Below are 14,275 nucleotides of genomic sequence, written 5' to 3'. Positions count from 1 at the left end.
TACTGATACAATGTGATCATACTCTTTATCACTTTTATGGATATATTCCTTGCTTTCAATAGCACGCTATCATTTTTCTCAACTATTAGTCTTCAGGACTATAACAAAATTTTCAAAACTACGAAATTCTTTTGTATTGTTTAATTTTTTAAACCATCAATCTTCAATACTTTAATATAGATTATCAAATTATGACAATTTTGTCATGCCGTCTGTTACTATTATAAGATGGTCTTTTATCAAATAATCATCAAAACATGATGTGACTTCTGGCCATCTAATTCCAAAATCAAGAGTACAATGGCTATTAGTCATTTATTTATATGTTTAACATTTTACTTTCTAATACAACAATTAAGTAATATTAGAGATGATAATCATATATAGTAATGTTATAGATGAACATAAACCTCCTAGCAAATCAAGAAATATAAGAATAATATGATCATGAAAATATAAGAAAAGTAAGAAATAAAAATAAAAATTTTCATATCTCAATATGATAAATAAAATATTCGGCTACCAATAAATCAATAAGATTAATATGCAAAACCACCACTTTCTCTAAATAAATTGGAGAAATCTTACTAAACTGTTCGGATCAAACTATCTTCATTCAACGAACAAAATATCAACGTGTATCAACTAGAAGTCATGAACTCTAATGGTGCCGGAGTGGTTATCTAGCATGACTAGAAATCATGTGGGCTCTGATAGTAGAGTATCGTGCTGATAATGTGTTGTGAAATTAACCAGTAAAGAAAGTAGATTAAAGAAAAGATGTGGATAAGAAAATGAGAGAATGATATTGTATTCCTTCACTTGTTTCACTTGCATCACAATACAATGGCATGCCCTATTTATAGGCATAGTCTTACATATGAGTTACACTATTACTTAAATGATAGATAGTGGATAATAAACCACATGAATGTGAAGTGGAGGTGAGTTACAAGATTAAAAACATGGTGGAGAAGTAATGGAGTAGTGAAAGAAAAGTGCTTAGTGGGAGTTGATGAGGTTGAAGAGGAAGAGGAGATGGACATCCACATTTGATAATATTTATAACAAAGGGATGTATTGTCAATAATAAAATTATTAAAAAAATCTGAATAAGCTATTAATATAATGAACCAATCTCTTGTATTGCTATTCAATAATTCCAACCTCAGCTATCATTTGAATTTAATCTTTAGTTGCAGGTAGCTGAGGGGCTTCATGGCAGCTTAAACGAGCAAGAAATCACCACCAATTATTTGCATAATATTTTAATGTTAGGATAAAGAATGCTACTTTTGGCAGAGAGTGCTTTTTCTTTAAAAAGAACCAAGCACAATGAAACATTAGCTTTTTCTTTATAAGTCCTGTTTTATCTTGGATTCTCTATTATTACCATGCTTTTCTAAAGAGGAAAGTACACGATATTTTTTTTATGAAGGATTTAGTCAAATTACATTTTTGCATCCTTTAGTTTTAAAAATTATACTCGGAATCTCCTTTAATATATCTTTTTATCCTTGGAGGTAGTACATATTTTTTTTAAGAAAATAAAATCATCATCATCTTCTTCGGCTTTATTTATCATAATAAAAATAAAATGATATTGGTTTCTTTTACTGAAAAAGAAAAATTTTTACAATACATTTCAAAATAAGAAAAGAGGGAGTATTATTTTGTTTTAAAAAAATATCTTAATCTACAAAAATCTTTGTATATCTATATCTATAATTTAACTAGGCCTCAGGGAAATACATGTAATTATACTGCTTTCTTTAAGGATTGATTTTATTCGTCTCCCTACTTACTAATTTTTCATAAAGGCACCGATTTTCTTTATTCTATAAAAGGGAGAACCTTAGTCCCCCCACTAGTTAAAGTTCAGAGCCAAACGCTTTTCCTTTTTAGCTTTTTCTCTTCTTTCAAACGGAAGGGTCACTATAACACCCCTCATGGAAAATTTGAACTTGGCCCTGTTCATCCATCTGAAAGGAGTTATCCCTTCTTCAACTCCTGCCTTATGGTAAGCATGCGCAATACTCACTTTTGTTCATGTTCCTTCTATTCAGATTTGCGATAACTGATGTTTCTGCATCAACTCCATCAAAATTCTAGTTTTCAGAAACAGTACTTTGTTCAGATTAGTTGAATTGATTTATGCACAATTTCATTAATTACCCTCAATCCGCAACCATCTCAACTGTTATTTGGGTTGAACATGAAAATCTGGGATGAAATTTCTTCTTCATTTACAGAGTGAAAAATCATTCTCATTCACTGAGTTTCTAGCAGAAACCAAGTTTAAGCTTAGTTCCGAAAGATTCCTGTGTTCCTAATTTCAGCTATATGATCAAATCCAGGAAAGGATAGAGAACAGATAAGGTCTGAACTTGGAGCTACCACTGGACTTACTTTTTTGCAAGCACCCATGATGTTCAAGTCCTTAATTTCTGCAATTGTTTCACTAAGCTTCTTGCCAATATTCTCTGGCACGACTGTAGCTGATCTGAACTCTGATGGACAAGCTCTCTTGGACTTTGCTTCCAGTGTCCCACATGCCCGAAGACTCAACTGGAATGATTCTGCTTCAATTTGCAGCTCATGGGTGGGTGTAACTTGTAACCCAGACAAAACTCGGGTCATTGCTATTCATCTTCCAGGAATTGGCCTCAAAGGCCACATTCCAGAAAACAGCATAGGAAAACTAGATGCCCTTACAGTACTGAGTCTTCACACCAATGGCCTTAATGGGAAGCTTCCTTCAGACATCCTTTCCATTCGTTCACTCGAGTATGTACACCTTCAGCAGAATAATTTCTCAGGTCCAATCCCTTCATCTGTCTCTCCTAAACTCATTGCACTTGATATTTCTTTCAACTCCTTCTCTGGCACTATCCCACCTACATTTGTCAATCTCAGAAGACTCACCTGGTTGTATTTTCAAAACAATTCCATCTCTGGACATATCCCAGACTTCAACCTCCCAATGCTCAAATATCTTAATTTGAGTAATAATAACTTGAGTGGCTCAATTCCAAACTCTATCCAAAAATTTCCTCACACTTCTTTTCTTGGGAACTCTCTTTTGTGCGGGCCACCTCTGAATCATTGCTCTGCAGTCAACCCTTCTCGATCTCCTCCGTCTGCTTACCCCCCAGTCACTCCATCAAGTACCCACAGTCAAAAAGCTACCAACCCAAAGAAAAGATTTGGATTGGCTTCTATACTTGCTCTGGTAATTGGGGGCTGTGCGTTCCTAGCTCTCCTAGTTTTGGTAATCTCTTTGTGCTGTTGCAAGAAGAAAAACGGTCAAAGCAGTGGCATACTGAAAGCGAAGGCAGCTTGTGCAGGAAAGAACGAGATTTCAAAGAGTTTTGGAAGTGGAGTACAAGAGGCTGAGAAGAACAAGTTGTTCTTCTTCAGAGGGTGCTCTTATACCTTTGACCTTGAGGATTTGCTAAAGGCCTCAGCTGAAGTTCTTGGAAAGGGAAGCTATGGAACAGCCTACAAGGCTGTTTTGGAGGAGGGAACAACAGTGGTGGTTAAGAGGTTGAGGGAAGTTGTGGTCGGGAAGAAGGAGTTTGAACAGCAGATGGATATTGTGGGGAGAGTAGGAAGCCACCCTAATGTCATGCCTCTTCAAGCTTATTACTATTCCAAAGATGAGAAACTCCTAGTTTGCAGCTTCATGCCAGGCGGAAGCTTGTTTGCCTCATTGCATGGTACGTTTATGTTTCCCCTATGATCCTGCTCTGCTTGCTTCATTTAGTCCATGCACTGACCCTTTTTCTAGCATTCCAAAGAATGGAGAAAGTGAAACTCTTCTTTCCTTCGATCCAAATTAGGATTTTTTTCCCCCAAAGGGAGCATCATCACATTACATACTATAAATTAGGTAGACTGACTAAATAACCTTTCATTTTCCAGAAAAATAGCTTCTATAGTCTAAAATATTCCCTAGATCATGAAGACAGTCAAACATCTCAACGAATAAAGCCTTTTGACAGTCAAAAGCTTTGGCTCCAGCCTTCCATTGAGAACTGAAATTTAAATTCGACGACGACAAGAAAAATTTAGAACCAGATTAGGTCCCCCGTTGTTATCATTCTGCAGCTGCTTTAGATTTTTTTATATGGTTAAATATGAGTAACGAAAAAGGGTGAAGTGAATGTCAGCTGAAGCGTTTGAAGGAACTCTCTAAACGATTCATTATTCTGGCAGAATTGTGCTCAGTTTGTTTGAGCCAAAAACTTCACTTGATCACAAAATTAAGGAAATTATAATCAAATTCCTCGCACGCTTAAACTGCATACGCATTTGTGAGAAGATCATTTTGTAATTAATAGCTTGGTGCATCTTCTGATAACCCAACTGCTAGTCCAATTTGTGCATGTGCAAGCAGCTTAACTACTACTAATAGTGAGCTGAATGAACATTTGCAAAAGCAAACACTTAACTACCATGAAGATTCTTCACTTGGTTTTGTTTTATTAGTCTTCTATTCATCTAAAATTGTCAGCTGCGGTAATGTTGATATATCTGCCTGAATCTTCGATCCCAAAACAACACCAGGAAACAGGGGAGAGGGAAGAACTCCACTGGACTGGGATGCAAGAATGAAGGTCTCACTTGGAGTTGCCAAAGGAATCGCTTTCATACACTCCGAAGGGGGTCCAAAATTCACACACGGCAACATCAAGTCCACCAATGTCCTCCTAACCCAGGACCTCGACGGCTGCATCTCCGACGTCGGATTGCCTCCGCTGATGAGCACTCCGGCAACCATGTCCAGATCTAACGGCTACCGAGCGCCAGAGGTGACGGACGCCCGAAAAATCACCCACAAATCTGATGTCTACAGCTTCGGGGTGCTCCTCCTGGAAATGCTGACGGGGAAATGCCCGATGAGATACCCTGGTCATGACGAGGTGGTGGATCTGCCGAGGTGGGTTAGGTCCGTCGTCCGAGAGGAGTGGACGGCGGAAGTGTTCGACGAGGAGCTATTGAGAGGGCGATATGTGGAAGAGGAAATGGTGCAGATGCTTCAGATTGCGCTGGCGTGCGTAGGGAAGGCGCCAGATATGAGGCCCAGGATGGAGGAAGCTGTGAGAATGATGGAGGAAATCAGGCAGCCGGAGTTGAAGAACCGGCCTTCTTCCGAGTCCGACTCCAATCTGCAAACACCTTGAATGTTGCATCAAGAACGAGCCGGAGGTTGAGTGAGAGAGAGAGAGAGAGAGAGCATTTTCATGGTATTGGGGACAAATTCGAGCACCGATTCACGACAGGTATTCTGTGTCTTCTGCCAATAACAATTGCATTGTATAATAAAAGTGGCTGCTTCTCCCCGGTGGGATTTTAGTTAATGTTGATTCCATTTGATGCCTGTTTCCTATCATGTGGGCTGTAGCTGTCTTTGTTCAGTGACAAATCAAACCTATTTTCATCCTTATAAAGCCTAGAGTTTCATTCTTGTTCTGTTAAAAGTACATTATACATGCATATACCACCGAGCACTAGTTGTTTCTAATTCCTTGAAGGAGTAAGATAAACATGGTGAGACCGCTTACTACATTAATTAACAACTTGTTAGTAAAAAAATGTTTATAACATATTTCTCTAATACTCGGTCCTTAATATAGGACATTCTTAAGTTGGTTTGGTCTAAATATAAGACCCATTTATCATATTTATCAATTTTCTCTAAATTACTATAGATACTCTCAACCATAATCGTAAAAGAAGATGATATTAAGAAAGATGATAGGAATGTGTCATATTCTTATAATTAACTAACTTACCTAACTCCTTAATCTAATCAATAGTTAAATGGGTCTATATTCCTAACATTTATGATCGATCTTTCTTATTGGCCTGAAATAATTATAATGAATCTTGAAGTAGAGCCCCCAGGCCCGCACAATGATCTGGCCTGGATGCTTACCTAATGCTTATCTTTTCATCGATTCGAATTTAATATTTTTAATTAATTATTTTATATAAAAATGATTTTTTAAAAAGTGATTATTAAGAGATTATTTTTATTTTAAATTTTATACTTATTAGAATAATATCTTGAAAAACAAAAGTAAAAAAATAAATTTAAACCGCTAAAACAGATTAGAAAAGATGAGAGCTGGTTGTGCACTCAAAACAGATTCGTCGCATATCCTTCCACTTTGGTCAGGGTTTGTGCGTCATGTTTCGTTCCAAACTCGAAGTCAAGATTGTTTGGAATGAATAAGCCATCGCGGACAATGATTTATTTCCTAGAACAGTTTCCCACGTACGGATACCAAGCAACTTGCATAGCCTCCCTTATCAGGGATCGTGTTCCGACGATGGCAAAACCAACTTGCGGGACATATAATGTGCAAAACAAGCTCTTGTTTAATACGAAACCGGGTGCTCATCGGCAACCAAACTTGTCAGATTTGGAGATTTGGATCGTCTTCATCTAAATGAATAGTACAAATTTAAAATTTATATTTAATTATTTTTAAAAAAAAATATTGTTTAAAGATTGTCTTTATTTTAAATCCGATACTAATTAACATAATTATTTTAAAAATTAAAAAGATAAATATGAATTGTCCAAAACAAATTTAAACGATCCAAATCGGATGAGTTCAGGATGGTAAGTCGAAACATATTTAGTCTGAAAGACTCTTGAGATGGATAAAAATAATAAGTGTTAATACAATGTTTGGCCCTTATAATTTATCTTTAATTTGGTTTTAGTCTATATAATTTTAAACATAGGTCTTAGTTTCTTAAGAGAGGAAATGATGCAGGTTCTTATTTAAATATAAGAAGTAACATTTTGGACGCAATAATTGAGGAACCAAAACCTACCGTTTAAAATTATAAAAATCAAAACCGAAATAAGAACTAAATATCAGTGATGACGATGATGGAAAAGAGGAAATGAGAGGAACGAGGGGGGGATGGTACGTACTTACAGTGGAGGTATTTCATGTTGAAATTTGCAACTCGAGAGGAACTTGTGGGGCAGCGCAACCTGAGGAATCTGCCTGGGGACGTGATGGTGTTGGATAGGAACAAAATTGTGTTTACACCTGTAATTAATTGCAGGTGGCAGGTGCAACAAGTATATAAAATGAGAGAAGTAGAATATCATTTTCATGAGGCGGTGCGTAAAAGCACTTCAAGGCAATAGCACCATATCATGCGGTGCAATTGCATCAGAGGACGTCTTCCTTTTATTTCTAACCTTTTAAAACACCAACCAGGAGAGTTTGTGTCTTATATTGAACCAACGGTGTTCTTTATTTTCATAACAATATCATCACAAATCTCCCAACTGTCCAAGTTCAAATACTCCTTGAACTTGAACAATTTTTACATAAAAGTACAATGATGAATCCCAAATTATTGCGTAAAATGCCACAAGGAGTATGAAATATTAATATGGGGGATAATCATCATCATCATCATCAGTGCTGGATATAGAAAGTGAAAAGATGATCCTTCCAGGCGTTGGTGCTACCCACATCCAGATACATCTCATAAAAGCTGACTTCCCCACTCCATGTTACAGACAGGGCAGTGATGCTCCGAGTCCCATAAACACCCTGCATCTCATCAGTATTACCACTATAACAAGAACAAAGAAATGAAATGGAAAGGAACGTTGAACGAGAAATGAAGAAGGTACCAGTGCGGTTTGGCAATGGACAAAAATGGGGCTCAAGGAAAGTTCCCAGTCAGGAGAGCAGATGTGAGGGAGGAGGGCAGGTGGGGATTTAACAGAGTCCTTCATAATAGCACCAGCAATGTGGCTGAGTGAAACTGGTTTTTCCCCGTACTTGGCAAGCTCTTGTTGGAACCGCACACGAAGCCTCTCAGACTTGTGCCAAGGCGAGTCTAGCTGAGCGTTACACAGAACATGGAGGCCCGGCTTCACCTCCTGTATGTAGAACTTGCCAGCCTCTGCTTTTGGTCCCCTGTTGCTCATATAAACCATGGATTTCGTCTCTATGTCTCCCACCACCAAGTTGAAGCCGTTGTAATACTCTCCTTCTGTCTTTAGCTCTTCTGCAAATTCCCTCGGGCTCTTTCTGCTCTGTCACACCCACACCCACATGAATATATATATATATAAATATAGTACATAATTTTTTCAGCATGTAAATGTATCTCAATATGTACCTTGAGAAACAGAAGGGGAAGCTCGCCCCGGGTTCTGGCACGAGGACTAGTGTGAGGTTCCAAGACGTTAGTAAGAAAAGCGATTCTTCCGTCTCTGCAACAACCCAGCCATGTCCCTCCCCCCAACTCGTCTCTTCCTCCCAGGATCTCTGTTTCCGAATCTTCCCACCATGACGCTGCCTTCGTCGCCCTTCATTTCACCGACATTAACATTAATTCACTCCTCAGTTTTTTTCATTCATATATATATATATATATATATTAATCACTGTCTACATAGTCAATAAGAAGGATGGAAGGAAGGGAAAGAAAAGCTTGCCTGTTGTGGTACTCGTCTCTGTTGTTCAAGAGGATCAAAGGGTAGAGTGGGTGGGCTTGCCAAAGAAACGCCACTATGCACATTTGGAATATTGAAGGGTGCTGGCCGATACGGAAGGAAGGGCTGAGTTAGAGAATTGATGATGACCCAGAGAGTGAGGGATATAAATATATAGAGTCTATTATGCTCTGATTAAAAAAAGAAAAAAAACATGATTGAACATGGTCGTTTCCCAAAGGACACATATATACGTGATTAAGAATGAATGGCCCTATGAAGAGGTACTGTGGTCCTTTGTATTGGAAGCATATATATATCAATAGCTCTGTTACTTAATATGGAAATTTATTTAATTTTTATTTTGATTCTAAATATAAAATCTTAATTCATTTTGTCTCTCATATTTATCTATTTTTTTTATATAATTCTCATAATAATAGTAAGTCTAACCAATATACTGAATTAATAAGGATATTTTAAGAAAGATAACACCTATTTATTACAGATAACTAACTTAACAAATTTTTTTTAATCTACTCAAATTAGTTAGCTAGTTCTTATATTAAGGATCGAAACTAATATTTTCTTGTGAGTATCATGCGTCGCTCCAGTATTTGGTGCGGACCTACGGATATACGTCTGATTCAGAATTTGACAAAAAGACGTGTAAAGGAAAAAAAAAACCCTCTAAATTAACCAATAATACTAAGAGAAAATTCCAAAAAAAGGTCCTTGGAATATAGAAAATTTCAGATTGGGTCTTGGAATTTTGAAAATGACAGAAAGGGTAAGTGACCCAATTTGTCATTTGTAAAATCAAGAGAAATTGACAATTTTGCCCTCATTTGTATTCATTTACTACAATGATTTAAGGAATCACTATAAGGGTTTAGGCGTTACTTAAATTTGTGTAGCGAATAACTACTCATTTTTTCATAGTCAGGTGTCTTGTTATTAACTACAACTAATTTTGTAATCATTAAAACAATGTAAGCATTACCTAGATTTGTGTAGAGAATAACTACTCATTTTTTCATAGTCATGTATCTTATTATTAACTACAACTAATCTTATAATTACTAAAACAGTGTAAGCGTTACCTATATTTGTTTAGAGAATAACTACTAACTTTTGCTTAGCCAGGGGCAAAATTGTCAATTTGTCTTAATTTCACAAATGACAGATTGGGTTACTGACCCTTTCTGTCATTTTCGAAATTCCAGGATCCAATTTGAAAATTTTTATATTCCAAGGATCTTTTTTGAAATTTTCTCTAATACTAATAACTTTAAATATAGTAGCATTATCATTTTCAGTTTTCAATGATTTTGTGAGATTTGGGATATATTATTCCTATGAAAACCATGACCTGCCGTTGAGCTTCGTGGCTCAACGTGATCCGTGTGAGGATCCATTAGTCACGCACGTGTCGCCCAAAAATTAGGTGCGGATATGTGTTTGATTCAGAATTTGATACGACCTCATCTAGTCTTGATTATAAGATTTTATTTATAATTTATAAACGAGATATTATAATTAGAAAAAGATTAAAGAGAAAATTATAGTAATGTCTTGCTGGACTATTAAAAAATCATAACTCTAATAATAAGTCAACAATTGAAACTATGTGTTATTTCTTGTTCTCGTGCTTATCATTACAAACTACTCACTTTTTGTAAGACTTTTTTGCAAGTTTGTTCGTGCTATGAGATCTTATTACAATTCTCCCAAAATTAAATGTGCTGATTTTTCTTTTTTATTAGATAAAAATTTAATTACATACTACCTCTAATCTTTACTATAAAAGCTAATTTGACATTTAATTTGGTTTTAAATATAATACTCAAATTTATTTAGTCTCTCATATTTATCTATTTTTTTGGAGGAAGTCCTTGTATCAGTTATGCATGTTAAAAGTTTTACCAAATGATAGTTCAAGCTAATACATATGATTAATAAAAATATTTAAGAGAAAACAACACTTATTTATTACTCCATCCGTTCCTTATTATAAGAGACATTTCATGCTTATGGTATGTTCCTATATATAAGAGACAATTAAAAGTTGTCTCTACTTTTTTTTGTTGATTTCCTATTTTATCCATATTTATTATCTCCAACTCACACTCTCTCTCTCCTACTTCTCTTTCTTTTAATAATTTAATTGTTCTCTCTCATGTTCTCTCTCCTTATTAATGAGGACAGTTTTGGAAAAAGAATTATACTTTTTACACATTGATGTTCTTAACTAATTTTAACTGTTTTTTTTATCAACGTAAATCGGTTATTTGTCTCTTATAATAAAAAACGGAGGGAGTATAAATTACTAATTTACTCCTCACCCGAGGTGCGTGGATCTGATCACATGCGGAATGACATTGCTTAATTGCTTTCTTGTTTATTTTTGGGTGTTACTTTCCCGAGTTACAGCTTGACCCTTCTATGTTTTTTTTAAAAAAACAACATGCGAAGAAAGAGCCATGTAAACCAATAACACTAATAACTTCATACATATATGGGGACCAAGGTTCCACCAAAAATATATACTACTTCTCATCTTTAATATAAGATCTCGTTTAATTTTTATTTTAGTTTTAAATATAAGATCTCAATCTACTTTGTCTCTAGTATTTATATATTTTTTCCAAGATAGTCCTTCTAACAATGATAGTTCTAGCCAATACACCTTATTAGCAATGATATTTTAGAAAAGACAATACCTATTCATGACAAATAACTAACTTAACTTTTTCTTTAATCTCCTCAAATTAGTCAACTAACTCTTGTAATTAGGATCAGAGATAGTGTGTATATATATATATATATATGGGGACCAAGGCTTCAAAATTTAAATACATACACACACAATATATATAATTAATATAAATTTATATATAAAATATTACATCACAATCCGAGTTTACCTTCTCGACATGAGTTTTGCTTAAATTCGTAAGTTTAACAGTATTAGATGAGATTGCCAACTCTGATTTTATGGCTGATGTGGAACTGGAAACCATCTACATCCAATATATTCCCCCCACTGCTGGCGTATGATATCTCACTTGTAATGATCCAACAGGAAGCAGCAGCATTCGGATTTATGCTATCCGGAGGCGCCGCCTGTGCCTGCCACGCTTCTTCTTGTGTGCCGTGGGCTTTCAAAACCGCGTTTTGCTTCTGCGTGCTTTACCGCCTCATTCGTTAAAAATTTAATTTTGTGACCTTAATTTATTTATTTATTATTTTTCCTTAAAAATAGTTTTCATAATAAGTGCACATCTTAAATAATCTTCATTTAGGAGTAACTTCAATTCAATACACATGGTTGATAATAGTATATATTTTGAGAAAAATAACATTCATTTATTATAAATAATCAATTTAACTAGTTCTTTTAATATCCATAAATTAGTTATCTTGCTATTATATTAAGGATGAGAGGTAACATTTATTAGTAAGAGTAATTTCTCCAGCTCTCCATCAATTAGTTATTTTATTACTATCTCCAATTCTTAATATAAAATCTAGTTGGCTAATTTGGAGAGATTAAGAAAATTATTTAATTTAGTTATTTGTAATATATAAGTGTTGCCTTTCTTAAAATACCCTTATTAATCATATATATTAACTAAAATTATCATTTGATAAAACATTTAACATGTGTAACAACAAAACTACTTTAAAAAAATGATAAATAAAAAAGATAAAATGAATTAGAATTGGAAAAATCACAAAAAAAAATTTAAAAATTTAAAAAACACAGATAAGAATGACAACATCACTATGACTTTTGAGTAAAAGCTATAGTAAAGTTATCATACATTCCTTTCTTTCGTAGAATATCGGAGATAAGTAAGCGTGCGAAGGAAATCCTCGTTTGTGTGTCAATAGGAGAGATAAAGAAAAAAGATACCTTTTATTTCGTCATTTGAAGAAGGGTGTGCTAGTTCGGCTGTATGAGACGTCACTCTGACTTGCAAAGCCACAGTAAAGTTGTTATGGGTTTTTATCCGCGTTTTTCAAATTTTAGAATTTTTAATTGTGATTTTTCCATTAGAATTTTATATATATAACTAAATTAAAAACTAAATTATTTCTTACTCTTCCGATTATTGATATATGACCTATTTAACTAATTTGATTAGATTAGGTAAGTTAGTTAATTATAAAAAATATGATGTGTTTTTCCTAAAATACTATAATCATTTTACTTAATATCCTCTTTCTTTCTTTTACTTGATTATGATTGAGAAAAATTTATAAGTATAATTTTAAAAAAATTAATAAATATGAGAAATAGATTTTATATTTAAGATCAAAATCAATTTAATAATTAGATCATATATTAAGAATCAGAGGAGTATATTAAGTAACGAAATATTTTATTTGGCCAGCGGCCGGTCTTTCCATCTCCAACTTGCTTAGGATCGCGTGTGTCACGTGCAGCAATTAAGTGTCAACACGTCAAAAGGATTTTTTTTTTGGTGACAACTTTAGTTTATCTCGTAATGAAAGAAATACCATAGACGATGATTGCAAAACCATAGAATGAGAAACCACATGCTCCGTGGGATATTTTATATTCCTCTTTCAGAGAAATTATATTTTCTATTTATTGTATATAAAATATGATTACCTCTTATCTTAAGTATAAAATTCAGTTTATAGTATAAATTACACTATATATTAGATCTTATATTTATGATAAAAAAATAATAGTACTAGACTATGTTGACTTTCTTGCATTTGTGCACTGTAAAATTTGAGAAATGAACTGCGCACACACGTTTTCTATAGTTGAATTTGTTCTTTTGAATTTTGTGCAATGTATAGAACGCAAAATTCATTATCTAATATAATATTTAGTTTGTACTTATAAAGCTAATATAAATTACTTTTACTTATAAGTAAAAAAATTATTTCTATAAATAATTAATTTTATGATCTCTTGTTAGCTCACGGATTGAACAATTCAGTTTGTTAGAAGCACGATTCTTTTATGCTTTGCTTTAAAAAAAATTCAAGAATTATCTGGTTTCTTATTTTGAAAATAATTTTCATTTTTAAAAACAAAAAAAAACCTTGTTTAGTGCTCCCTCAGCTTCAAAATATAAGATAAACGAGGAGTTTAATTTTTATTATAAGATAACATTTATTTTTGTTTAAGTATTTCATGATTTTTTTAAAAATTTCACTCGTAATATATATTCTCTTTTTTCTTTGATTCATTTATTGTATCTTTTACTTATCCTCTTTATTAATAGGGGCATATTTAAAAAAAATACATGCCTTACATATTTATTGTTTTAAACTACTTTTAATTAATTTCTTGATAAACGTAAATAGATAAAGTTCATCTTATTCTTTGAACTAGATGAAACAATTTACTCTCAATTGGCTACTTCAAGAAAAAAGGTTGATATATTTTTAAAAACTAAAAAACCCAAACAAAGTTTTAGATGTTTTCTTGTTTTTGTTTTTATATTTTTTATTTTAGAAAATTAGAGAAACTTTTTTTTCCCTCATTCCCCCCCGCCACGTATCAGAAACAATGCTGCCCACTGTCTGCCAAACCTAACTTTTTAGGATTTTTTTGGGTTCAAATATGATTTTTTTAAAATAATTATCTAAACATAGTTTTTTTTTATTCTCAAAAATTATTTAAAAATGATTTTATGAACTTGCTCTCATAACAAACAAAAAAAACAAAAAATATAAACAAATAACCTCAAAAATTTTTTTCTTTTTATAGGTCATATCATTAAATTTTTAATATAAATTTTA

At 33.6% G+C, this 14,275-nt stretch overlaps 2 protein-coding genes across 3 annotated transcripts; one reads left to right on the top strand and one right to left on the bottom strand.

The window, feature by feature from the left end:
* The first annotated feature begins 1,928 nt into the window (after positions 1-1,928).
* Positions 1,929-5,395, top strand: LOC114735353 (probable inactive receptor kinase At5g58300). 2 transcript variants are annotated; one of them, XM_028923041.1, is made up of 3 exons: positions 1,929-2,020; positions 2,358-3,719; positions 4,570-5,395. In XM_028923041.1, the coding sequence occupies exons 2-3, from the start codon at positions 2,426-2,428 to the stop codon at positions 5,184-5,186; spliced, it is 1,911 nt and encodes a 636-aa protein (XP_028778874.1). In that variant the 5' UTR covers positions 1,929-2,020; positions 2,358-2,425; the 3' UTR covers positions 5,187-5,395. The 2 variants fall into 2 exon arrangements, with proteins under 2 accessions (XP_028778874.1, XP_028778875.1); XM_028923042.1 differs by lacking the exon at positions 1,929-2,020 and having other exon boundaries at positions 2,068-3,719.
* Positions 5,396-7,169: 1,774 nt separating this feature from the next.
* On the bottom strand, positions 7,170-8,694 carry LOC114735364 (transport and Golgi organization 2 homolog). The gene is made up of 4 exons (XM_028923057.1): positions 8,489-8,694; positions 8,170-8,359; positions 7,676-8,083; positions 7,170-7,592 (listed from the first exon to the last, which is right to left on the bottom strand). Exons 1-4 carry the CDS (start codon positions 8,569-8,571, stop codon positions 7,455-7,457), a joined length of 819 nt encoding a protein of 272 aa, XP_028778890.1. The 5' UTR covers positions 8,572-8,694; the 3' UTR covers positions 7,170-7,454.
* Positions 8,695-14,275: the final 5,581 nt, after the last annotated feature.

Source organism: Neltuma alba, unplaced genomic scaffold, assembly GCF_004799145.2.
Source record: "Neltuma alba isolate B1F8T4 unplaced genomic scaffold, ASM479914v2 tig00013204_pilon, whole genome shotgun sequence".
Taxonomy (NCBI): domain Eukaryota; kingdom Viridiplantae; phylum Streptophyta; class Magnoliopsida; order Fabales; family Fabaceae; genus Neltuma; species Neltuma alba.
The sequence above is the reverse complement of the archived record's forward strand: the minus strand, read 5'-3'. Positions and strand labels throughout refer to the sequence as shown.